Source organism: Penaeus vannamei, unplaced genomic scaffold (assembly GCF_042767895.1).
Source record: "Penaeus vannamei isolate JL-2024 unplaced genomic scaffold, ASM4276789v1 unanchor748, whole genome shotgun sequence".
NCBI lineage: Eukaryota > Metazoa > Arthropoda > Malacostraca > Decapoda > Penaeidae > Penaeus > Penaeus vannamei.
Genome location: NW_027213752.1, coordinates 1 through 25,000, shown reverse-complemented (window position 1 = coordinate 25,000; position 25,000 = coordinate 1). Strand labels below are relative to the sequence as shown.

General features: G+C 36.2%; 3 protein-coding genes across 4 annotated transcripts; 2 read left to right on the top strand and 1 right to left on the bottom strand.

Annotated features, from left to right (window-relative positions):
• Positions 1-60: 60 nt before the first annotated feature.
• Positions 61-8,128, top strand: CCT2 (chaperonin containing TCP1 subunit 2). Of its 2 annotated transcripts, none has more exons than XM_027375889.2 (10): positions 61-412; positions 3,435-3,606; positions 3,722-3,828; positions 3,939-4,139; positions 5,884-6,049; positions 6,252-6,391; positions 6,521-6,609; positions 6,809-6,983; positions 7,103-7,280; positions 7,528-8,128. In XM_027375889.2, exons 1-10 carry the CDS (start codon positions 410-412, stop codon positions 7,902-7,904), a joined length of 1,608 nt encoding a protein of 535 aa, XP_027231690.1. In that variant the 5' UTR covers positions 61-409; the 3' UTR covers positions 7,905-8,128. The 2 variants fall into 2 exon arrangements, with proteins under 2 accessions (XP_027231690.1, XP_027231689.1); XM_027375888.2 differs by lacking the exon at positions 61-412 and adding an exon at positions 424-570.
• Positions 8,129-10,522: 2,394 nt separating this feature from the next.
• On the bottom strand, positions 10,523-21,488 carry LOC113823277 (chromatin assembly factor 1 subunit A-B). Its single transcript, XM_027375894.2, has 13 exons — positions 21,342-21,488; positions 18,937-18,993; positions 18,472-18,787; positions 16,792-18,285; positions 16,355-16,562; positions 15,564-15,780; positions 15,009-15,190; positions 14,564-14,773; positions 13,975-14,110; positions 12,880-13,065; positions 12,571-12,723; positions 11,678-11,780; positions 10,523-11,247 (listed from the first exon to the last, which is right to left on the bottom strand). The coding sequence occupies exons 1-13, from the start codon at positions 21,361-21,363 to the stop codon at positions 10,659-10,661; spliced, it is 3,873 nt and encodes a 1,290-aa protein (XP_027231695.2). The 5' UTR covers positions 21,364-21,488; the 3' UTR covers positions 10,523-10,658.
• A 91-nt stretch (positions 21,489-21,579) lies between these two features.
• Positions 21,580-23,700, top strand: Dtwd2 (DTW domain containing 2; the record flags this gene model as incomplete). Its single annotated transcript, XM_070119809.1, is given in 4 exon segments — positions 21,580-21,672; positions 21,873-22,084; positions 23,016-23,201; positions 23,505-23,700. Coding segments are annotated over 3 exon segments (477 nt in total), but the record flags the coding sequence as incomplete, so codon positions are not given.
• Positions 23,701-25,000: the final 1,300 nt, after the last annotated feature.

Sequence of the window (25,000 nt, the reverse complement as noted above, 5' to 3'; positions counted from 1 at the left end):
TTTAGAATCGATTATATTATCGATCACAAATAAACGAGTCATGTGCGGTGACTTTGCCGGATACCTGTCTACCATCGTTCGTGTTAGACAAAGAAAATCCTGCACAAACTTTTTCCCATTCATGTTTATTTATTTATGAGAGAAAGGGGTACAATAAAGTATAAAAGGCCATTTATGTGCATTCATTAACCAAGTAATTCATATTCATCACAAGAGAGAATGAATACAATATCTGAATTTAGCAAACAACAGCTTACCAAATAAGCTAAAGGTACTACGGGCTTCCACGAACGCCATTGAGTCGCCGGATCAACACGAAGATTCCCGAAGATTCCGGAATCCCAAACTCCTATTTGCCTCAATTAGAGTCCTCTGAGTCGCCGTCGCCTCTACCTTCGCCCTCATCACCATGGTAAATATCGAAACGAGGGTAAATAAGTGATAAAACGGGGAGGAAAGGGATCAAAAGAGAGGAAAAGAGAACACGTGTGACGCGGATTCCTATATCGAGCGTGAGTCACAAGGGAGGCAAGACGTGTTCTCGCGAGGTCCAAGTTTATCACCAAAATGGTAATACTTCTCTGGTTTTTAGTCGTGATAATCATCTATTTATTATATTTCCCAGTTCCTCGTTACGATAGCGAGCCTAAAAGAGGGTGATATGGGTTTATTTAAGGGTAATCAAAGGTTTGTGAAGCAGGGTGTGTTGTGGATGCGAGGGCGGGCTCCAACGGGGGCGGATAATTCGACGGCTTCTATAGTTTTAACGTAATTCTGTGGCGATTTTGGCTCATTTCGTGGATTTTATTTGGGTTGCATGAAATAAGCAGATTGTATATGATCATAATTTGGAGTTAAAGAAAGTGATAGTTATCCCGGTGTCAAAATACGATGATATATGTTTCAGGGGAATGAGAGAGAATTTGATAAAAGAACGAGAAAAAAAATATATGTAACAAAAAAATTGTTTGTGTTCTTAAATTCACTGTAACAATGATAATGATTTGGTATTGATGGATTACATAAAATGCATACTATTTTTAGCAGTTTCAGTCAGAGGTGAACGACAGTTGTAATTTAATTGGGGGTCGTATATTTTGCAGGGAACTGTAATAAGACGACGCACACTACTAATTCTGCCCGGTCCTATTTTTAGGGAATTTTTGCAACCTTTTATTGTAGTTTTAGTCTAGAGGAATGATATTGGCAGTAATTAAAATGGCGTTACGTCAAGCAGTAACTAGTTTCTGCAGTTTCATTGATCCAGTAAATTATGTAAAAATGTCCACCTCATTTATTATGGCAAGCTCTCTTTTAGTAATGCTTGAAGCTGCAATTATGTATGGCAACTGTTACCTGTGACCACTTGCGTCTGCCCCTTCTTTCTTGGAACTTGATATACCTCCCTGCGAAGAGGGGTAGAGGGGGTGGGATCCCAAGAAATTGCATTCATCAATTTTGTGTGAAATAAGTAAAAAAAATTTGTTATTGTTTTTTCTGATGTTACCACATAATTTCTATAGTATATCAAGCCCTCCCCAAATATCAGGTCCAATATCATGGTTGTAGTGGTTCAACATTACCTAAAACTACTTGGAATGGACAGTACACATCATAAGTAGTCCATCAGTTCTTAGCATTTGCAGTCTGGAACCTGGTATGAAGTACAATTTTATGTCAGGACCAATGTCAGTCATTACCCACATGACCAGTCTGCAAGTATGCAAATGTCATCCAACCTTGATTTAAGTATACAATATGACTGCACCGACTAGGAAAATAGCATTGTAGGCAGTGAAAAACTACATTCATTTCCATCAAAATTGATTTGCAGAAGTGAACCTATTTGAGTTAGACTATAAAAATGTGGCATTCAGAATGCCACATGGAGACCAAGTCCCCACATGCCTGCAGTGACAAAGTTCAGCCCTTCTTGTGTTGCAGTGAACAACTTAACTGCACGGCAACCCAACATAAACTGTCTTGGTGCATGTAGCTCATAATGTCATGGCAATTTTCTTCGAAGTGCACTCTAGTATTTCTGGATTCTAATTTATGTGAAATTTTAACGAAATACGTTTATATTAAATGTTCATGGACCATCCATACTTGTGGAAAGGTATGAATGAGAACGAACATCACGTATTTTACCGGTTTCGAATATATCTGTCAGAAATACATAAAGATATTTTCGAAACCGGTAAAATTCATCTCTTGTATTGTGAAGATATTCATTCTCATTCATACCTTTCCACATTTGTCAACATGAATACGGTTCAACATCCACACTTATGGGTCACTGCCCTCTCCAAATTTGAGTTTTGTTGTCACAGTTCTCATTGTTTGTTCCACAGGTGAAGTCTGCCTACAATGCTACTTGTATTTCTGATTTTTACTTTTATTTTTTATTATTATTATTATTTGTTATTTATTTATTTTTATTTTATTTATTTATTTTTATTTTTTTTCCAAATTTTGCGGTGAAAGCGCTCTCACTGAAATGTTACAATATAGGGGATAACACTAAACTCGATGATACACACACACACACACACACACACACACACACACACACACACACACACACACACACACACACACACACACACACACACACACACACTACTGAATTGGTTGAATGGGATAAAAAGATAGACCTAGGTTAAATTCAAAGTCTTTTCTGTAGAAACACATAAATGGCTTTTGCTGAGGATAAATTTTCGATGTGACAGTAGATCATTTGTAAGGTGCTGGGTTACCTTTTACATAAGAGGTAACAAAAGAGTTGCCACAAGATTTAGAAATAGTGAAAGAGATTCCCTATACCAGTGGTTTCCAGATTGGTCAGTAACAATGAACTCCTAGGAGTCAAAAACAGGGTCGATTAAAGCTGGGGCCCTTTGTAGTTTTGGGGTCGAAAGCTGACATTCATACAAGAAATAAGAATATAGAAAATATCTTGCTGATACACATTACTGATTTATACATTTGTTTTTATTGTCTTTATTTTTTATTCTCTTTATATTTTGGTACCATATTTTTCATGAGACATTCACAAGGGGAAGGGATACAGGGCAACAGTTTCACAGGGCTTAGTTTGCTGTTCCCCTCAGTAATGTATATGAAAACTGCATATCTACTTATTACTAAAAAAAAATTGAATTAATATTTTTTGCACATGCTTGGGGGTTGCAGAGAAATTAAGAATTCCATAAAGGAGTTAATAGTCCAAAGAGTTTGGGAACCCCTGTCCCAAAATATGAATGAATGGGAGCCTTCAAAATTCATTATTAGTAAATATGGCTACCAAGCCTTACAGCCTGTTTTTTTTCTCAAATTTACTATTTGCTTGGTAAGCAAATTGACTGTTTACCAAGCCTTACCTTACAACCTGTTTTTACTATAAATTAACTGTTTGCTTATTGTTTTTGCAGGCTGTCGCACTCAATCCAGTACAGATTATGAAATCTGAAGCCGAGGAGGAGCGCTCGGAAACTGCTCGGCTCTCATCCTTCATTGGTGCCATTGCACTTGGGGAACTGGTGCGCTCCACACTTGGTCCTAGAGGCATGGACAAAATTCTTGTAGCCATGGGCAGAAGTGAAGGTAAGATTTGAGAATGGCTATTTTGAAGAAAGTGTTTTTCTTTTTCCCAAATTAATTTACTGATATAATTTATTATTTTGCTGATGAAATGAAAAAATGATGTGCTTCATCTCAGGACAAATCGAAGTCACAAATGACGGTGCTACTATCTTGAGGAACATTGGTGTGGACAATCCAGCAGCCAAGATTTTAGTTGACATCAGCAAGACACAGGATGATGAGGTAGCTTAATTATTTTTACTCTTTTCCCCGTTTTCTCAATAACCAACCATACGTATTTTGATAAAATTATGTTTTCCAAATGCCTTTTCATGATTCATCTCAATAAACAGGTTGGAGATGGAACAACATCTGTCGTTGTCTTGGCATCAGAGTTGCTACGAGAGGCTGAGAAATTGGTGGCTATGAAAATTCATCCCCAGACCATTATTGCTGGTTACCGCAGGGCCACAGATGTTGCTCGTGAGGCGTTAACAAAGTCGGCTCAAGATAATTCTGCCAACCCTGAAAAATTTAGGGAAGACCTTCTGAAGGTATGATTTTCTTTTTTTCTTTTCCTTTTTCATGTCTGAAAATCAGTAGACTAAACAAATTTTTCACTGATATCAGTACAGATTTGGTGCACTAAAAGTATGGACTGCACAGAGAGAGATATGCACCTAAGATTTTAATCTTCAAGAATATGTTAAACATTTAATACAAAAAATATATGGTACTACATTTATGCAAGTGCATGAATCTTTGTTCATACAGCATTATGTTAACATTTATCACTGCATATGCTGTAAATGTTTTAAAAACCCTCTTTGACAAGGATTTATACCTTCTGAGTAATTAGTGCACATTCAAGTGTCATGTCATATTGTAAGTTGTGGAAGAAATGGAGTTGAGGGTATTAACAAGTTTTATGGGATACACTCCACTAATGAATCATGATACATCATTTGATTTTGTAATGTGACCCAGTGGAGGATCAGAATTTGGAGTCATCATAACTTTCTTACTTTGTTTTATTAATCCCCTGGATCTAGATGACGTCACGGTCACGTCAAAGAAAATCTTGGTCAGCTATATGGATGATGAAGAGCAAAGACCAGGGTGACAGAAAAGACTCGCCTTGAGTGCACAAACCTTTTGGAGTGTGAATTGACTCATTTAGCACTTAGAAGGGGGCTTTAGCATTATTCCCATCAATAAACGAATGTGGAATTTAACGTGCGTAAGCAGGGACTGGAAGAGTGCCGGTTCCGGGGAGGGCACCATTTCCATGCTATGCAGTGTATTTCTGGCCGCTGGCACAGGTTATATTATGGAAAATTAAAAATTATTAAAAAATGAGATGTAACACAAATAACCAAATGTTCCTTTTTCCTTGAACTGAGCTATTTACTACATAGAGATATGAAATGGAGTCTGTGCAAGGAAAATAAATTAAAGCAAATCAAAAGACAAATATGGACATTGGAAAATGGCAATAAAGCTTTTAAAAAAAAGTTTTCACAAAATAACTTCTCAAAGGGGAGGCACAGAGTCTTGTCACCGCTCACGGGTGTTGATGCACACCCGACCTATGTGCCGCACGCCTGGGATGCTGGCTACTTACATAACCATTGCACCTGGATCCAGGGGGTTAATGGGTTTCTAGATTTATGCTGGTTAGATACTGGTTAATAGATGTACAACTGTTTACTTATTGTAGATATATAATCAATACAATTTTTTTTTTTTTTTTTTTATATATATATATATATATATATATATATATATATATATATATATATATATATATATATATATATATATAAAGATTACTGTATATCTCCTTTTAAAAAAAATAAATTTTTACAAAGTCCATGATCATTGCTAACATTCTGACAGCACTGCAGAGCCCAAGCACAGCCCACTCATATTTACACTTGCCTCTCAGACCTCACACACTTGTACACTTTTCTCCACACTGTGTGTGTGTGATTTTGTTACTGAACTTTGCATATAGTAAGTGTCTGATCATGAGTGGGTTGTATCAGAAAGACAATTTTTTTCTCTAAATGTGTTTCAATCCACTTCTGTATAGATATTTTTAAGCATCCAGCAGACTTCAAAACAGCTGCAGTACTTTATGTTAACTTGAAGCCATATCCCAAATACTCAAATAATAACACACAGCTGTAACACAGCCCTTATCTTGCTTGTCAAGAGTTTAGGGCATGCTGACCCTTTTTCCACATTAACCTCACCACTAATAATTTTTCATTTTGAATGTTCTTTCATTTTCAGATTGCAAAGACCACACTCAGCTCAAAGATTTTGGCTCAACACAAAGATTTCTTCTCCAACTTGGCTGTAGATGCTGTTTTGAGGTTGAAGGGATCAGGCAATCTTGATGCCATCCAGATAATTAAGAAACAGGGTGGCACCTTAGGCGACTCATTCCTTGATGAGGGTAATTTTTTCTTGCATGTTATGTGATATATGTATGAGTATTATTCCTGTTACATTATTTTTATTTTTATCATCAACATAAGTTATAAAAGCTTAATGAAATAAGATAATTAGCTCTTTAGACCAATTACTAGGAAAACTTCTTACTGTATCCTTCATTCTTGTACAATACCTTTACATGTGACCCTAAATCTCTTATACAGGCTTTATCCTTGAGAAGAAAATTGGTGTTAATCAGCCCAAGCGCATTGAAAATGCAAAAATTCTGATTGCCAACACACCCATGGACACTGACAAGATTAAGGTGTTTGGTTCAAAGATCTCTGTCGAATCCACAGCTAAGGTAAGCATGTCTTAACAGAGTAATGCATGATTTTCTTCTAAGTCCAAGTGTGTATTGACATTAAGAGCAAAATTATTTACAAGGAAATTATCAACTTGTTTAATTAATCATTTCATAACTTCTTTAAAGGTTGCAGAATTGGAAATTGCTGAGAAAGAAAAGATGAAGACAAAGGTACAGAAGATTCTCAAACATGACATCAATGTATTCATCAATAGGTAAGGGCTTTTTTGTCTGAAATTTTCTTGAAAGTGCACATCAGTAAGAAGTATTTGTTAGATGAGCATATTGTAATTAGGGTCCTGAGTAAAAGGTCTGACTAAAACTTCTCTAGTTTGAAATAGAAGTGATTTATTTTTAGTATAAAGATGGTTTTTAAAGCTGGCCTCCTTTCAAATGTTTAAATTGTGTTTACAGACAGTTGATTTACAACTATCCTGAACAACTGTTTGCTGATGCTGGAGTGATGGCCATTGAGCATGCAGACTTTGATGGCATTGAGCGTCTGGCTCTTGTGACTGGTGGTGAAATTACCTCAACATTTGACAATCCTGAGTTGGTTAAACTTGGCAAATGTGATCTCATTGAAGAGGTAAGTTATCTGTTTGTGGTACAAACAGGCTGTTTGTCTATATTGCATGTCATAGGATCATGGGAAGTCATATCATTAAGAGTGGAAGATAAACTAAATTATATCTTTTTTATTTATAGTGTATCATTGGTGAGGACCGCATGATTCGTCTCAGTGGTGTCCAGTTGGGTGAAGCTTGCACCATTGTGTTGCGAGGTGCCACAAACCAGATCTTGGATGAGGCAGACCGCTCACTGCACGATGCACTCTGTGTTCTCACACAGACAGTGAAGGAGACACGAACAGTATATGGTGGAGGTAAGGGCTGTCAGTCTACTCTATTTTTAAAATAAATATATAATGTACCCACATGGAAACATTTTAAAACATACATCTTGAGTTGAAGTGCATGGACTGGCTGTACACATCTTAGGCCTAGCCACAATGTCTAGACTCGCATAATATTACATCACAAATAGAGCTAGCCCTGTCACTTTAGGGTTAACAAGTATGTTTTCAAAATAAGGTGCTTTGACAATAATTTAGACAACTTCTCGATTCACAGGTTGCAGTGAAACCCTCATGGCCAAGGCGGTCATGGATGCTGCTGTTCACGTGGCTGGTAAGGAAGCCCTTGCAATGGAATCCTTTGCTCGTTCACTCCTTATGATCCCAACCATCATTGCTGACAATGCTGGGTATGATTCAGCCCAGTTGGTATCCGAATTGAGAGCAGCTCATGCTGAGGGTAAAACTACCTTTGGCTTGAGTATGGATGAAGGGATTGTAGATTGTATGAATCAAGTGGGCATCACAGAAAGTTACCAGGTTAAGAGGCAGGTCATGTTGTCAGCCTCAGAAGCAGCAGAAATGATTCTCAGAGTTGATGACATCATCAAGGCAGCCCCAAGGAAGCGCACTGCAGACCATGGACCTTGTTAGACTAGGTTTTGTCAGTAGGAATTGCTTTAAATACTTTAAGAAGTGAAGAAAGTCATGAAATACCCAGTGCTGCCTCATACTTCATTCTGGAATCTTAAGGAAACTAGGATCAAATCAACTCGGCTAATGCTTAAGATTTAATATTACAATTTAATGATTGTCAACAAGATATTTAACATGTAACACCTTTTTTTTCTAATATCACATTAAAAAGATTAAAAAGAGTCTTTTTTTCTTCTCAACCCATATATTCCATGTGGATAAAACTTTTTAGATGAGTGGTGATTAACAGGGGGGGAATATATATATATATATATATATATATATATATATATATATATATATATATATATATATATATATATATATATATATATATATAAAAGCAAGACAATGCAAAACCAAAATTTTCTATAAGGTAAGAGAAAAATGATACACCAAATGTGTAAGTATTGACTTTATATTAGGTATATATCAACACTAAACTTTTGTTTCAAATATATTTCAATTTCTTGGGAAAGTATAACTGGCAGTTGTAAAAGTGATGGTAGTAGTAGCTATAGAATTATATTGAAAAGCAATTTTTTAAAGATGCATCCAAATTTACTTTGCTTTGTTAAATAGTATTTAGTATATAGAGCAAAAACTTTATAAAGTTCAATGCTTCATGGCATTGTATACATAGAACTGTTGTTTGTTTCCTTGTGTCATTTTGATAATGATATCCCCCCCCCCCAAATCCCATACCCATTGTGGCCATTTAGGGGCCTAGGAGATGGAAACTGGGACCCAATGCTGGGGATCACATGCCCTGAGCCTCGGCCCTGAACTCCTAATTTTACGTGGTCTTTTCTTGTTCCTTTCTCTTATCCAACCTTTTCTATCCACTTCTCCAGTACCTTCCTAAGGTGTGATAGCTGTGTTGAACAGATGAAAGGCTGACTTTATACCAGTTATGAACAGCTAAAAATGCTAGCATCAAGGCCACCCTGCCAAACACTACCACTCCACAGCCTGATTTCCTGTGCCCAACCCGGTCATGACTGATCAAACTGTTCTGCACAATTACGTACATGAGCCAATTGTTGTGGCTTGCATAATGTATTTTATAGGGGATGCCCCACCTCAAAGTTCTAGTCTAAGTGGCAATTCTCAGATTCAAACTTGGTCTCACTTTATACAAGGCCAGACAGGAAATGCGCAGATAAGGATTTTCTCACTCCCCACATTATTCTCCTACTTTTGTCAAATTCTTATGCCATTCTAAATCCAGGCACCCAATCTCTACCCCTTTTCCTCCTAGCAAGACAAGCCTAATGTTCCACTTCATCTTCTACACCAACCTCTCCCTCCACCCTTCAAACTTTGGTCCCCTCTTAATTTGAGTCACTGAATTCTCTTTCTCCTGAAATTGATCTAAATCCCCCTTTCTCCTTTTGCTAATCCCTACCTTACCCTATGGACATCCTTGCAGAATCCCAATTCCTTTGACAACTTTGACCTAGTAACCCATGTTAATCCCTACCTTAACCCATTTACTCATCCTCTCTACCCTCATTCCTCTTTGCCCCTTTCAACTCTATACTATCCTGAACTGCTATGACTTTTGAGGTCTAGCACAATTAAAGAGGGTTAGTTGATTACCCTTTTCACTGCTACACCTTTCTATATGACCTTTGATGTCGCACATTTATTTTACCTTGTAACCATCAACTAATGTTAATGATGCAAGTTTTTCATTTTAGCTTGAGAAGGAACTTGTGTTGTATTGAAGTTTGTTTTTGGCCTAAAAATAATGTTGCAGATACAAAAGCGTTATTGTGACCAGATACTAACAAGACTAGCCCAAATAAACTTGCAAATAGATGTAATTTGGTGACCATAGCTTAATTTCTAGTGTAAATTTTTATATAAAGTTTACATCAGACAAGACCAATACAACTAAGGGCCTGTTTAAGAGTCCAGTTATGGGGTTTGAGCATGCTCCAGATCAAAGTGCAGGGTTGGAGCATGTTTTTAACCACAAATCAGCATTTAGTGAATACAAGGGAAAGACCAACCCTTGCCCGTCAGTAACATTCATAGACTGCAATATCTGCATGCTGCCTGTGTACTTATTTAAATAGGTATATATTCAATATGTTAAACATCAAGTTTGGCATATGTGAAAATATTAATGCTGGTTATGGGCTCTTACAATAATTTATATGTTACCTATTGATTCATGTATTTTATATATAGGCTGTTTAAGTGTAGGCTTGGTGTGGCAGGAACCTACACATATGCAACTCCCATACTTTAGTGCCCAGGAAAGGTTGGTATTACAGTATGTCTCTAAATGGTCTGTTATGAGAAACAGTTTAAATTGTAAATGAGCCCTAACAGAGTAGGTTTAAGAATTTTTATTTATCATAATTGTATTAAAGATGAAAAGTATATACTATATATTAGGTAATTTTTCCAGAGTAAATTTGATCATATTGCAATTTGATTCTATAAAGGATTACTCAATATACGTATTAGGTAACAATGATTTTGCTTTATTAAAATTGGATGGAAAATATAAATATTGCAGAATTTTAATTATCTATTCAACAAATAGCAAAAAAAAAAAAAGGTTCTTATTATTTTTATTGTAATTACTATAAACTTTAAAACACCAATATATTGAGAAAACCAAAATAAAATAATTATAAAATATCCCTTAAAATGTACTACTGGTTAGTGCCACAAATAAAAACGCTAAAAAATTAACTAATCTAATGTTATGCACTGAATATCGTCATCATCCTTTTTAGGGTCTGGCTGACTGGTCTTTTCACTGGATCTATCTTTTGTAGAATCTGACTTAGTGGGCACAGGTGATTTTTCTGCATTCTTCTTAAAGAAGGACACAAAGGATGCTTTCTGGGCATCTGTTATCTCTTGATTGCGTGGAACTGAGAAGAGAGCCACTTTTTTCTTCGGCTGTCCAGGAGTCCCTGATTTTCCCGACGGCGTTTCCCCTGTGCTGTTGGGAGGACTCTCTGGATTTCTACTTGGTGTCACTGGTGCAAGTGATGCGCTGCTTGGAGATCCTTCATTCGACTTCAAGGTTTGAGGTGTTGTAGCTGGTGTAGAGGTAGGAGAGGTATTTGCTGAGGATGGGGTTGTAGGTAGTTTCTTGGTGAATGCTGTGATGGGAGTCAGTTTTCCTGCCTTGTTGGACTTGCTTTCTTCCATGGTGTCTGGGTCTTCAAAATTCACCTCCCGCTTTTCTTTAGGTTTATTAATATAATTCCAAGAATTTGGAACAGTTATATCGGCAACACCATGCTCTTCTCGCACTTGCTTTGAAACATACCTAAAAAAATAAATAAATAAATAAATAATAAATAATAATAATAAAATAAATAAATAAAAGGATTAGAACATTTCCACTGGATATTGCAGTGCTATGCATGAAAATATGTAGAAAACACTAATTCTAATTATATCAAAGACTAAACTGAAAAATATGGTATGATATCTATCTATCTATCTATCTATATAATATATATATATATATATATATATATATATATATATATATATATATATATATATATATATATATATATATATAAATATAAAAACAAAGAAGCACAAGTATATACACAATAAGATATAAATTTTATATATTTTTACACAAAGCTGTGTGTTTGCATACTGAGATGTGTACATGTGAGGGAGTGTGTATGTGTATATGCATATCAACCCAGTGAGAGACTAAGATAAAAACTTGAGATACACACCACATCATGACTTTACTGAAGGGGCCTTCCTCAGGACATTTACGCCAGTGGCCAAGTTCCTGGATTTTGGATTCCACTTTTTTACGGGCCAAGAACATGCTTGCTGAAATTTCAAAGTAATACTAGTTAGTGTTTTATTTCTTATAGAATAACATTACATAAAACTAAACATGATAATTAATATTGCTATTGATGATAATTAACACATGACAATATATGACAGGATGTAGGATAATGTTAAGTACAGAGGAATACTTAAGTATGAAAAAGATACATGAACAAAGAAAACCTGGGAAAAAGTGAAAGGAAGTACACAAATGTAAGTAAATGAGGAACTAAGGCAAAAAAGGAGCGAAACAAAAGGTAAGGGCAGAAGCAGTAATAGGGAGAAGAGATCTGAAGCTAGAGCGAGTTGAATGAACAATAGTGAATATAAAATAAAAGAAAGAGGCAAATAGAACATAACTGGACTACATAAGGGGGACTGAATAGAGGAATTTCAAAAATTGGAAATGAAGTTAGAAATACATGAAAGGTATCCAAAATGATGCCAATATCTTGTGAAATGGAAAAAAATAAGACAAACAAGAAGGAAAAGTGGAAAAAGGCGACAGTAAACATAGTGGAGGGTCAAAGACCAGAATAAAGAAACTAAGGATGGGAAAGATAGGAAGGGGGAAATGAAAAGTGAGCAAGCTATTGTGTAAAAAGGAGTGTAAACTAGGAGAAACAGGAAGAACACAGGAACAATGAATAAGACTATGAAGACAAAAACAATGGGAAAATTAACAGGAGAAGAAGGCAGAGAAAATGCAAATGAGATAAGGAGGAAGACAGGGAAGTGAAATGAAAAACAAGGAAAATTAAACTCTTGAAGTATAACATGAACTCACCCTGAATGGGAGAAGAAAGCATCGGAATACCCTCTAATTGTTCCTCATCCAATTCTCCCGCTTGTAATTTACGCCAAAAGTCAGAAAACTCACGGGAAAGGAAAGCCTTCCCATTGCGATTTCCATGAACCAGCTTAATGAGAGCCGGCACAGCTGTAATGAATAATAGTAATATAAGCTTTGAAAAATAAACGATGTAAACCTGAAAACAAGGTATTGATACTGGTGTACCATTTATATATTTGTTATTTAGATTTGATTTGATATAATCCTAAAAACATATAATTTATCATCTCAAAGAAAACTCACCTTCTTCAGGGAAAGTTTTGCAAAACTTTTTAGCATTTCCTTTATCTTCAGTTGACCCATCATCATCATCTTTCTGTTCCTTGGTGTCCTTGGGAATTACTCCACCATGACGAGTACCAATGGGAAGGCTGGTTCCTAAGGTCACCGCTTTGTGTGGATTCAGGATCTTCAACAGTTGATTAAAAGCTAGAGAAAATAAAATTTACCTTTTAATACATTACAGAATCAAAAGAATGACAGACAGCCTAGTTTGTTTCAATTGAGAGCCCTAACCCTATGATGCATAATCACAGAAATAACCACATGTCTGCATGGTTTATATAGAGGAATCATGACCATGTAACGGCAGTTGAAGATTCACTTTAGGATTTAGAGAATCAAGTCTTACTGCTATCTCAAAATAAAACAAATTAAAAATTGGCTGGCCATGGCAATTAGTCATGAGCAAATTTATGCTGAGAGCATTTAAATAGTTACAATGATCCCTCAATTCTGAATGGCTTTATTTCAATGCAAAATTATCTTTTTTCAAATAATAAGCTAAAATCTTTGACCCACTGAAGCCAGGTGATGTGAGTCATGTCACAAAAAAATTCACTTGAAAGCCATAGTGACAGGAATGACTTGCCATGATTACACAAAGCTCTTGGAGGAAGCATCGATTTAGTGGGCATTTAGGAAAGGTCTCTTGCATTATTTCCACCAGTAAATAAAGGTGGAATATGATAACAGTGAGCCATGTCTGGAAAAGTGCTAGGTCCTTGGAGGACACTTATTTCTTTGCTCAGGATCCTATATCTGTATGCTGCAACCAGCAGCACAGGGTGTTAGATGATTCAATAATACTAAAAAAAAAAAAAGATAGCAATATTACAAACGGTAAGCAAGGAGTCTTTACACCGCACACAAGTGTTCATGTGGGCTGATAAGCTACATACCTGGGAGAGTCACCACACAAGTTAGCCTAATGCTGAGATTTTGGTCATGAGGCCCTCAAGTCCAACATGTTGATATGTAAATAATCATGATCATGGCTAAAGCCCAAAATACAAATACTGTAAAAACAGAGCCCCAACCACTTTTTAAAAAAGTTACCTGGATTGTTGTTTGCATCTGCCATCCATAAAGAACCAATAACACGGGGCTTCAGATGCTTTGTCTTCTTTTTCATTTCCTCTTCAAATTCTGCTTGTTTTTGCTTCAGCTGCTCTTTGTGTTTGCTTCCATTATCCTGTAATTAAGATGGACATTTTTACATATATACTAAAGGTTAAGAGAAATCTAAACACTGAAAACTGACTCACAATCAAGTCAAGTTACAACTAAAAGCAATTATGTGATTAAAGGCGAGTCCACTGGTTCCCCAGACAGAGCAGGCAGAACAGGAGTGTAAATATAATTTGTGAAGTCCACAACTACTGTTTCTAAAGTAAGGAGTACACTTCTAGTTAATCTCAGAAATTGATTTCATTATACAGGGTAAGCCAGGCAGCATATAGCAGAAAACAAGACAAGAGAGTGTACTGCAGCAGCACCCAACAGGATACAGTGAATCTGTAGTGTATAACAAACCCTGTGTTTTCATTCAAACAAGCACAAGATTTCTCATCCTATACATATTTTTTTTTTAGAACTCTAGGGCATAATATTTCCAACTTTGAAAATCATCACATTCAAACCCCACCTCCTCCTGTCCATTCTCTTCCTCTTCCTCTTGGTCAGACTTGCCCTCATCATCCGAGAGGTAGCCATGGGGGACAAAGAAGTCATTATCAACTTCATATTGGTCTCCCTCCTCTTCCTCTTTTTCCTCTCCTTCAGAGTCACTTAGGCTCTCTCCCGTTTCCTCTTCCTCCCAATCATCATCACTGTCATACTCATAGTTAAAAATATCCTGAAATTTAATAAAATATTTAATGCAATGTGAATTAGTAGTTTGACAAATTTAGAAAATACTTGTTTATGCAAATACAATCATGAAAAAAGTTTTCATAACCTAGATATTCAAGACAAGCCATTAACAAGACCAAAGAAATAAGTTGCCTTGATTCCTATCTAAGAACAGAAAGAAAAACTGAAATCAGGAAATTTCACAGATCAAGGTGGGGAAAAATAAAGGGTAAACTCACATCTCTTGCAAAAGGCCGCCGTGCGCAGATATTTTTGCTCTTCTTGCTCCAGGTTCCCCAATATGCTGGTCTGCGATTTTCACAAAACTTTAGCAGCTTGGCCTTTACTGTCTTGATATTCAGATCTGATTCGGTTTCCTGAACCATTGAGTCTCCGGCATCCATATCTCCATCTTCATCTTCTGCAATTTTGAGGAAACAAAAGGTAATTTTCATAAAATAATTTCAGTATCTGTTTCACAGGAAAACCCATTTCTCCCCTTCCTATCAAAATAAATAAATAAATAAATAAATAATAAAAATAAAAATAAAATTAATAATAAAAATAAAAGAAATTGCATGGGGAAAAAATGCAAAGACAAATGGGAAAAAAGAAGAAAAAAAACAAAACAAAAATATACCCATCAGTTAGAAAAACATTACCATCATTATCATCATTAATTACAATAATAATATTGAAGGAAAACTTACTCTAATTAAATTTTGCAAGCTATTTTTAAATATTCAGTTAAAAAATAAATAAATAAATAAATAAAAAGTAAATCACAAACATACCAATAATTTCAATATCATCATCAACTTCTTCCTTCTTATTCTCAAAAGGCCAAGTGCGCTGAGACTTGCATGGTGCATAAATTCCTGTTTTGAGAATACTCAAGTAGGTTTCAGATGAATCTTTTGTTTGCTTGGTTAAATACTCATTAAGTGATGTCCGGCGGTCCTCTGTGAAGTTTGTGCGTACTAATGGAGCGAGCTGCATGTCTTCCTTTACCTGAATCAAAAACAAATGATCAAAATATAACCTCTTGCAGTTGTTGTATATTGGCAAGGCAACCTATTTTCCAATGATAAAAACTCATGACATTCAATTTTCCATTTCTTTTTTCCTCTCTAAATACTAATGGCAGAGTTTATATTTAAAAGCTGTTCTAATTAGGCAATACAATGATACTACAAATTAAAAGCTGCAATTAGGTTTACCACTTCCTTTCTGCCACAACTTTGACTCCATCATGAAGACAGTCCTGACTAATAGCCAAGTCAACATAGAGGCTGGTCATGCAAAAACCTTGGAACTGCAAAGCCAGCACTCTGCATTTATGTTCCCTATGTTGCAACTAACACGACATGGATTCAATTCCAGGACCATGAGGGTTGGTGTCCAATGCTTAAATCACTGGCCTGCCTCAGCAGTTGCAACAAAGTGGCTATAAACTCAGTATAAGCTAGTTTTGCAACCACAAATGCCCACTAAGGGCATGAACCTACAGCTGTTCAGCAAGATGCCCTATCCACAATATAAGAATATGTATATATAATTTAAAGAAAATCATGTGGAAGCTTACTCTGAATTCCTTGAAGTTCCCATTGCTGCTCTTTTCCTCAGCCTCCTCTAGGTCTCTTTTCTTGGCAACAAAGAAACTGGCAAACTTGTTTTTCAATTTGTCTTTCTGCTTCTGTTTTTCTTCCTGTGCTAGCCGTGCCTCCTCTTCTCTTATCATCCTTTCAACTTCTTTCAACTGCTGTTCCTCCTCTTTCTTCTGTTTTTTGGCTCTGAAATATCAAGTAAATCAATGTGTGCAGAACATACAAACAAAAAGTTATAACATCTAGTCAGAACCTAGTCAAACTATTTCAAAGTTAGTGATTTGGACATGTATAAAAAATAAATTCTTGACAAAAAATATAATAGATTTCACTCATTGCAAATTACCTTTATCATGAACACATTAAATTCAGACAAAATAGAATCTACATCTGTTCCACATCAAAAAAAACTTACTCAATTTCTTCTTGTCTCTTCCTTTTCTGCTCTTCTTTGGCCTTCTCCTTCTCCTCTTTTGCTTTCTGCCTCTCTTCCTCTTTTTGTTTCTTGATCCTCTCCTTCTCTGCTAGTTCCTCCTGCTTTTTCTTCTCCCTTTCTTTCCTCAACTTTTCTCTCTCCTCCCTCTTTTGCTGCCTCTCTGCTTCCTTTGCTATTTGCTTTGGAGTAAGCTTCTTTGCCTTTTGTATACTGACTGGAGTCTTCTGCCCTGAAGACATGGGTACCTCAAGCTTATCTGAGGATTTAGACGTCGCAACAGGTGAGGTGTTGGCTGAACCTGTGCCATCGCTCTTTGAGGATCCACTGGCATCCAAGTCAACTTCCATCTCCTCTGTGCTCTCATTTCCTTCATTGTTTTCTTCCTTGCTTTCACTTCCCTCCTCATTTTCTTTCTCTTCCTTGCTCTCACTTCCTTCTTCATTCTCTTTCTTTTCTTCCTTGCTATCATGTCCTTCTTCATTCTTTTCTTCATTGTTTGAATCACTATCTGTTTTTCCACCATCTGCTTTCTTTTTCATCTTGACTTCCTCTTCATTTTTCTCTGTTTTATCATCTGTTTTTGCTTCCTCTTTGCTAGCCTTTTTTGATTCTGCTTTGGTTTCTACTTCTTGGCCCTTATTTTTCAGAATTTTTCTTCCCTTTTCAACACCTTTTTCTTCACTTTTAGGTTTCTCCTTTGCTTCTGTTTCATTTGTTTTCTTCACCTCCTCTACCTCATCCTTCTTTTCTATAACTGCTTCTTTGCTCTCAGTCTTTTCTTTTGAATCTTTAGTCAGCTTTTCATCACTTTCTTTCTTTTCCAACTTCTCTGCTCCTTTTTCTTTCTTCTTTCCTACCAACTTTTCCTTCTTTCCTTCTGCCTTGATCATATTTTGTTTACCTTCTTTCTTGGCTCCTGCTGGTTTCTTCTGCACCTTATCCTCTTTTTCCAATTTATCCTCTACCTTTTCCTCTTTCCCTGATTTTCCTTCCTGTTCTTCTACAGCTTTTTCCTTAACAGCCTTCTCATTCTTTGCATCATTGCTAGTTTTCTTTGCTTTGAGCATATCAATTAACGGTGAACTTTTCTTGCTGCTCTTTTTATTCTCCTCCTCATTTGCACTTTCAACTTTCGTGTTTTCCTCAGGTTTTTCCTCCTCTTTGCTAGCTGCATCAACTCCACCCTCGGAAGCCTCTTCAACGGGACTGTCATCCTTTGAGGATATCTCCATCTCTCCTCTCCCACTCTCCTCTTCACTGGTACAATCTTTGTTCTCCTTGTCTTCCTGTTCCATTTCTTCCTTGTCCACATCATCTGTGGAGGTAGTGACTTCTGCCTGCTGGGTTGGCTCCTTGCTCATGAAGGCAGACAGCAACTTCCTCGTTTTCTCAACCGGTTTCTTCTTTGCTTCAGGTACATCAACGTCATCATCGACACTTGAACTAACTTCATCATCAGAGGTCATCTGGTAACTATTGAGATAATTCATATATGAGAGGGACTCAGAGGTGAGGAGAAAGATACAGATAGAAATGCATAGAGACAGAGCGACAAATAGGACAGAAATAGAGACAGATAAAAAGGATAATTTTACCAGAGCTTCTAAACACAAATATAACATTCATGTAAATCAAAATGCCAGAATAGTTTCATCTTACCTTGCCTGCTTTGCTCTCTTGCTCTCTTCTTTTTCCTTTTCGGTCTTTGGAGGTCTTCCTCTTCCCCTCTTTTTAGTCGATTCAGTGGGAGTCACCCCTTGCTTTGACTTGTCTTTGGTGGCACTTCCAACTGACTTAGGTGTTTGCAACTTTCTATCTGACACTGGGGTTTCACTCATTGAGTTGTTTTCACTACGAGGAGTCTTGGGTGAGTTTTGAGAGAGTTCTGATCCAGACAGCTTTCGTTTCTTCTGATTGTTGGGGCTTGAATTCTTCTGTGGGGTCTTGGAATCCAGGGGTGCAAAAGGCAAACGACCTAAGAAAAGCAAACATTGATGAATAAAAACCAAAAATGGTGAATTGAAGTAGTCCTATCTTTTAGATGTCCATATCACAATTAAAATCTAAAGTACACAAAAAGATTCAAAATTCTAAATGTGACTAAAGCATATACTTTATACTCACTCTGCTTTAATTTCTTTAATGGTGGGCTTCCAAAGCCTTTCTTGCCCACCTCACCCACTGAAATGAGAGATAAGGATATTCAGTCTAAACTTATTGGGTTTAAATTTGAGGAAAAATTAACAATACTGAATCTTAATGGTTCTTAAAAGACAATCTGAGCAAATAAGTATTCCACCAAGTATTTCAACTGCAAAAGTCACCAGGAACACACCTTTCCAACAGATTTAATATCCACAAGTAAAACAAAAGCTAAGTACATATTGAAAAATATTACATTCAGGATATTTTCTTTTGTCAAGCAAAACATAAGTAATGAACTATAGGTAAAAAGCCAATAAGATGCTGAATTAATGCACAAACAAACTAGATAGCTAATGAAAATATATGTACCCCAAGACTCAATGGTTAATCTTTATGGTATGGACACACTAAGTTAGAGCAATTTGAATATGATATTCTTGTTGAGGACAAAAAGTTGCAATCCTTGGTACATGAAATCATTTGCAGATACAAACAGTAATGCAAAAAATAAAGGAAAAACATTGCAGAAAGCACCACTCTCAGCCTAAGTACCCTTGCTGCACCCAAGTTTCTGTTCTATCTTGTCATGCATACAAAGGTGAAGTTTATGTTTCCCGGGGGGATGTTGAGGGGCAGAGCCTCCTATCAACCCTCCTCTCAGGCAGTGCCCGAAGGGCACGCCCAGTCACGGCAACTTTGACTGATGAATAAATTTTTTGACGTGGGGTTGGGGACTTCGTTTCTGGCAAATGTGTCCTTACTGTAAAGAATTACTATCAAATTTTTAAAGAAAATATATAAAAATGGGGTCTAAAAGTTTCAAAATCACCCTGGATTTCATCTTCAGGTCTGCTCTTTTTCCAAACCCTTTAAAATTAATTTGATAGTAAAGCCCCTGACAGATCCTCAATCAAGATCTTCTGATGAGTTTTTAACAGAATGTGCACTCTTCTGCTTCTCATTGTATTTTAGGAGACTTCTACTTTAAGACTTGAGCAGGTTCTTGTATCCCCACTTTCACAAACAAACAAAAAAAGGAACAAATCACTTGCTAAATGTACAGCAAACAAGTTAGTATTCAAGAGCTATATTTAAGAGGACAGAAATGCCAGACACATGGAGACCAAACGTACTCTAAAATCTTCCATTTTCTCATGGTGCTAAGCATACAGTAAATCAGTGGGAAACATTAATCCATTCATTAAATAAAGAAAGAAAGAAATATTTACAAGACACCCATGAATTTGTCCCTAACCTCATACTAAATAGTAGTCTTCCAATTTCCCAATACTCAAGCAAAAGCCAAAAATCACCACATTCTCGCTAGAAATATCCTGCAGGTCCCTATGGCAATTACCATAAAATATGGAAATTGTCCCAGCACTATGTTCTTAGAATATAAATGGTGGAGATTTGTCAACCTTCGCAATAGCACATAACACAATAAACACTTAACAATGCGCCAATATCAGGACAGTCCTCACGTTGTAGGACATCCACAATAAGCGTCAAGTAGATTTGAATAGAACAAAGCCAATATAATTATGAGAAATTTCCCATTCTGAAAAACCATTAGGGATTTATTTAAACATCTTCCATGAATTCTACTTTGTAAGGATGTGCCTTCCCCAAGAACTAAAAATGCTCATATATTTCCATGAGCCAAACCTTAAAAACTTGTGTGATAGGTAAACCAAGAAAAAGAAATAAAAAACATGGTCATTAGACTGAATTTACAAAATTTTTCACTGAAATAGTTCGAAATTTCAACTACTTCGCTGACAAAGCAGCACTGAATCGGATCATAACACAATTACTTTTCATTCTGCAATATCTTTTCCTTTAATCATTATTCTAAGTAACGAATCTTCAACATAATTACGCAAACACGATTTTAAATATACAGACTTTACTATTTTTTCGTAATATCAGAACATCTGACGACGTGAATCCATACGCAAAAGATACATCACTTGAGGTTTAGTTATTTGATATGGTATTGGAGAAAATAAGTTCATCTGCTCCTTAAAGCATATTTGAAGAGGGAAAAAAAGGTCAATATCCTAAAAGGCAAGAGATTCGTTACGTTTTTTTTTTTTTTTTTTTTAACTTGTACGAGTATTTTAATTTTATTTTTGTTTATTTGTTTGTTCTCTTGAATCGTATTTTCACTTACTTTCTTCAATGACACTATTGCTTACTTTTATTCTTATTTTTCTGCATCGTTATTTTCTATATCTTTGGGGTCGCTTCATAATCCGTTTTCCCGAAACTCAAAATCTCGATCAAGTCAGGTCAACAACAACAAAACTTTGACAAAAGCACATATATAGCGCAACTCACCCCTTTTTCTTTCTATAACTCACGTGCATTAATCAACTCACCTATTGTGCATTCCTCCTCCATGATTCCTGATTCCCGTCTGTCTGTAAAGCACCAAGAAAAAGCGAGAAAAAGCGATCTCTCCTCCCCCGACAGCCTTTCTTTCCTCAGCGCGACCGTCCACCTTCTTGTCTCTCTCAGCTGTTCGAGCGCGGTAACTTTTCGCGGGAACGCCTCTGATTGGCCAGCGTAATCGATTGTAAACATTTGTCGACCAATGAGAATCGAGGAAGCTGAAAAGAAGAGGACAGGAAATCTTACACCAATCAGATCCTAGTTTGGATTTGCTATTTGGTTGTGATTCGATAGAATTTAGAAGAGTAAGATGATAATGTGAGTTCTCGCGGGAACATTTTTGATTGGCCAGCATACTCGGTTGTAAACATTTGTCAACCAATGAAAATTGAGAAATTCGGGAAGCACATTGCGATCGAAATTTAACCAATAATATTCCATTTTAGATAAAACATTTAGTTACAATTGGTAGGATCTTCGAAAGTAAGAGGATCATATGAGTTTTATCTTGTTCCAAGCAAGACACAGCTGACTGGCCGACCGACTCTAGGTGAGACTTCGCGAAAAGGATTGCAGCGCCGTTGAGTTCATGTTGCTCACCGCTGAGGCCCCCGAGAGCTCAGCCAAAGCCAAGAATGGAGGACGAGGAGGCGGAGTTATCCCTTCTTGCGGATCTGGTGCATATCGAGATCGGACGACGGGAAAAACGACCTCATTGTAACAGATGCTGGTGTGTGACTTCAACTGCAGTCTGCAACAATACATTAAACTTTGTGCGAACGACAAAGAATTGGCCATGAAGCTTGTGTTTTATAGACCTTTAAAGATGGCAGGAATGCAGAGTAATATAAATAAAGGTGAATTGGATGGTCACGACCAATAGGCCTAAGCCTAGACATTGCAAAAGGTCATGCAAAAGTTACGCCCTGGCAGTCATTGCTGGGGGATATTTTGCTATACCCCGTCTTTTTCAAATTGCAGAATTGCCAATGCAAGAGTAATAAAACGCTAATTTTATAGTCTTAGGCCTATATCAAACGTATATTGTGCATGATATATTTATCTTCGTGTAGAATACTCAATTTTTTTATGGCCTAATCTGCGTTTCATTTGTGTAATGTGTTCCTTTCAGTAAGATGGTGATCTCTCTATATTGTAAATGTCTAAGTATATTAGAATCTCCCGTGTTCCAAATTATAATTATATTACCTTGACTCTTGTAAATCCTACTGGCTGTGGCATCACTTGGCATCATACTATTAATTTAAGATTTAACTGTCTTTTCAAAGAATGATTTGAGTATTTAACAGTATTTATCATATTTTTACGATTCAAATACTTTCCTCATCATTCAGTAGTGTCTTTCCCAAACAAGTGTAGTTTTGCAGGAGAAATAGTCATTGTATGATAAGTGATTAGTTGATTATTACTGGAGTGAAATATAGGTACAACTTATTTACATATCAGATCATTTTAGCATTAATATTTTTATTAGGTCCCTTTAGCAGTGAATAGATGTTTATATTAACAATCGTTTATCTCATGTTATAATGCCATTGAAATTTGGATATTACATTATTATTAAATAGAATAGCATTTGTGAGTAGGTACAATTAAAACCACTGAATGATATGTATAAGAATAACACACCTTCTTTGTAGTCGACCTGTGGCTGTGTGCTGGTGCCAGAGTCTTGACAAGCAGATAGTGGAGACATCATGCCGGGTAGTGATACTCCAGCACCCGCACGAGGAAAAGCGTTGCCTTCGCACTGCCCCAATGCTGCAGGCGGCTCTCCCCAATGGAGCCTATATGCAAGTCAAGGGAAAGAGGTTCTCATTGACAAGGTATATTGCTCTGTAAAATTTTTAAATATTTCCTTCTTTCTTGAGTCACTTTGTTTATGTGTCTGTAAGAGTGAGAGTGAAATTGTTAATGTTATTTGTACTCCACAATATTTTAGATTAAATTGTTATTATTATTTTATTTTAATTTTTTTTTCATGGTTTAGGAAACTTAGTCATACCCTTCATGCTAGTTACTGATAACCCATGTTTTCCCTCACTATTTTTCTTCTTACGTCTAGCTATTATTTTCTTTACCCAGAAATGTGATGATTAATTTTTTTTTCCTTTCTATCAATCCCCTAGGTATCCACAGCTAACAGACATATTGACAAGTGAGAATTCAATTTTAATGTATCCCGGAGAAGAAGCTATGAGCCTAGAAGAACTACCTCCTGTAGGGAAGAACCAGCCCCCATACAACATAATTATCATCGATGGGACATGGCAGCAGGCTAAATCAATGTTCCATAATTGTCACCAGCTCCATTCATTGAAGCAGGTAAGATAAAAGAATCAATTTTAAGGAAATTGGAGATATGACTAAGTTCAAGAAAAGACTTGATGTCTAATATCTAGTATTGTTTATTGGACCTCCATTTTTTACCCTATATTTCCTTTCCAAGTTATTTATTTAAAAGCTATCTCCTCCATGTTGTTAATTCCAGTAACATTTGTCATCTTATCAAACCATAACCTTATCTTGCCCAACATGCTAAATTCATAATAAAAGTTTCCTTTTGCTTTCAGTCAGCTAGAATATCTTGTCAGAGATAATAATTTCATCTACTCTCTGTCACTCGGAAAAGAGCAATACCTATTCACATTAGAAACATTTTTATATGTGTTTGTGGTTATTGGATGTTGCTGTGAAATGCTCTTTTACTGAAATTGTTTTTTGTATTGTTTGTGTGTGTTCTTATGTTTGTGTATTTGTTGTTGTATATTCACATTTTATGAGTGTGTCCTCAGTAAAATGATGTATAAGTAGTTGATTTGATGGTTGAAAATATTCAATCAGCTACTTAAGGATATTTTGTTTAACTTTTTAAACAAAAGATGCTCATTAACATACTCCAAAAGTTGAAAAGAACTCACTCTCTCTCTTTCTCTTTCTTTCTCTTCCTTTCTCTCTATTCCTTTCTCTCTTTTTCTCTTTCTTTCTCTTCCTTTCTCTCTATTCCTTTCTCTCTCTTTCATTTTCTTTTTTTCTCTTTCTTTCTTTTTCTCTCTTTCATTCTTTCTGTCTTTCTCTTTCATTCTTTCTATCTTTCTTTTTCATTCTTTCTGTCTTTCTCTTTCATTCTTTCTGTCCTTCTCTCATTCTTTCTGTCTATCTCTTTCATTCTATCTGTCTTTCTCTTTCATTCTTTCTGTCTTTCTCTTTCATTCTTTCTGTCCTTCTCTCATTCTTTCTGTCTTTCTCTTTCATTCTATCTGTCTTTCTCTTTCATTCTTTCTGTCTTTCTCTTTCATTTTATCTGTCTTTCTCTTTCATTCTTTCTGTCTCTCTCTTTCATTCTTTCTGTCTTTCTCTTTCATTCTTTCTGTCTCTCTCTTTCATTCTTTCTGTCTTTCTCTTTCATCCTTTCTGTCTTTCTCTTTCATTCTTTCTGTCTCTCTCTTTCATTCTTCCTGTCTTTCTTTTTTGTTCTCTCTGTCTTTCTCTTTCATTCTTTCTGTCTTTCTCTTTCATTCTTTCTGTCCTTCTCTGTCTTTCTCTTTCATTCTTTCTGTCTTTCTCTTTCATTCTTTCTGTCTTTCTCTTCTTCTCTCTTCTCTCTCTCTCTTTTGTCCTTCTC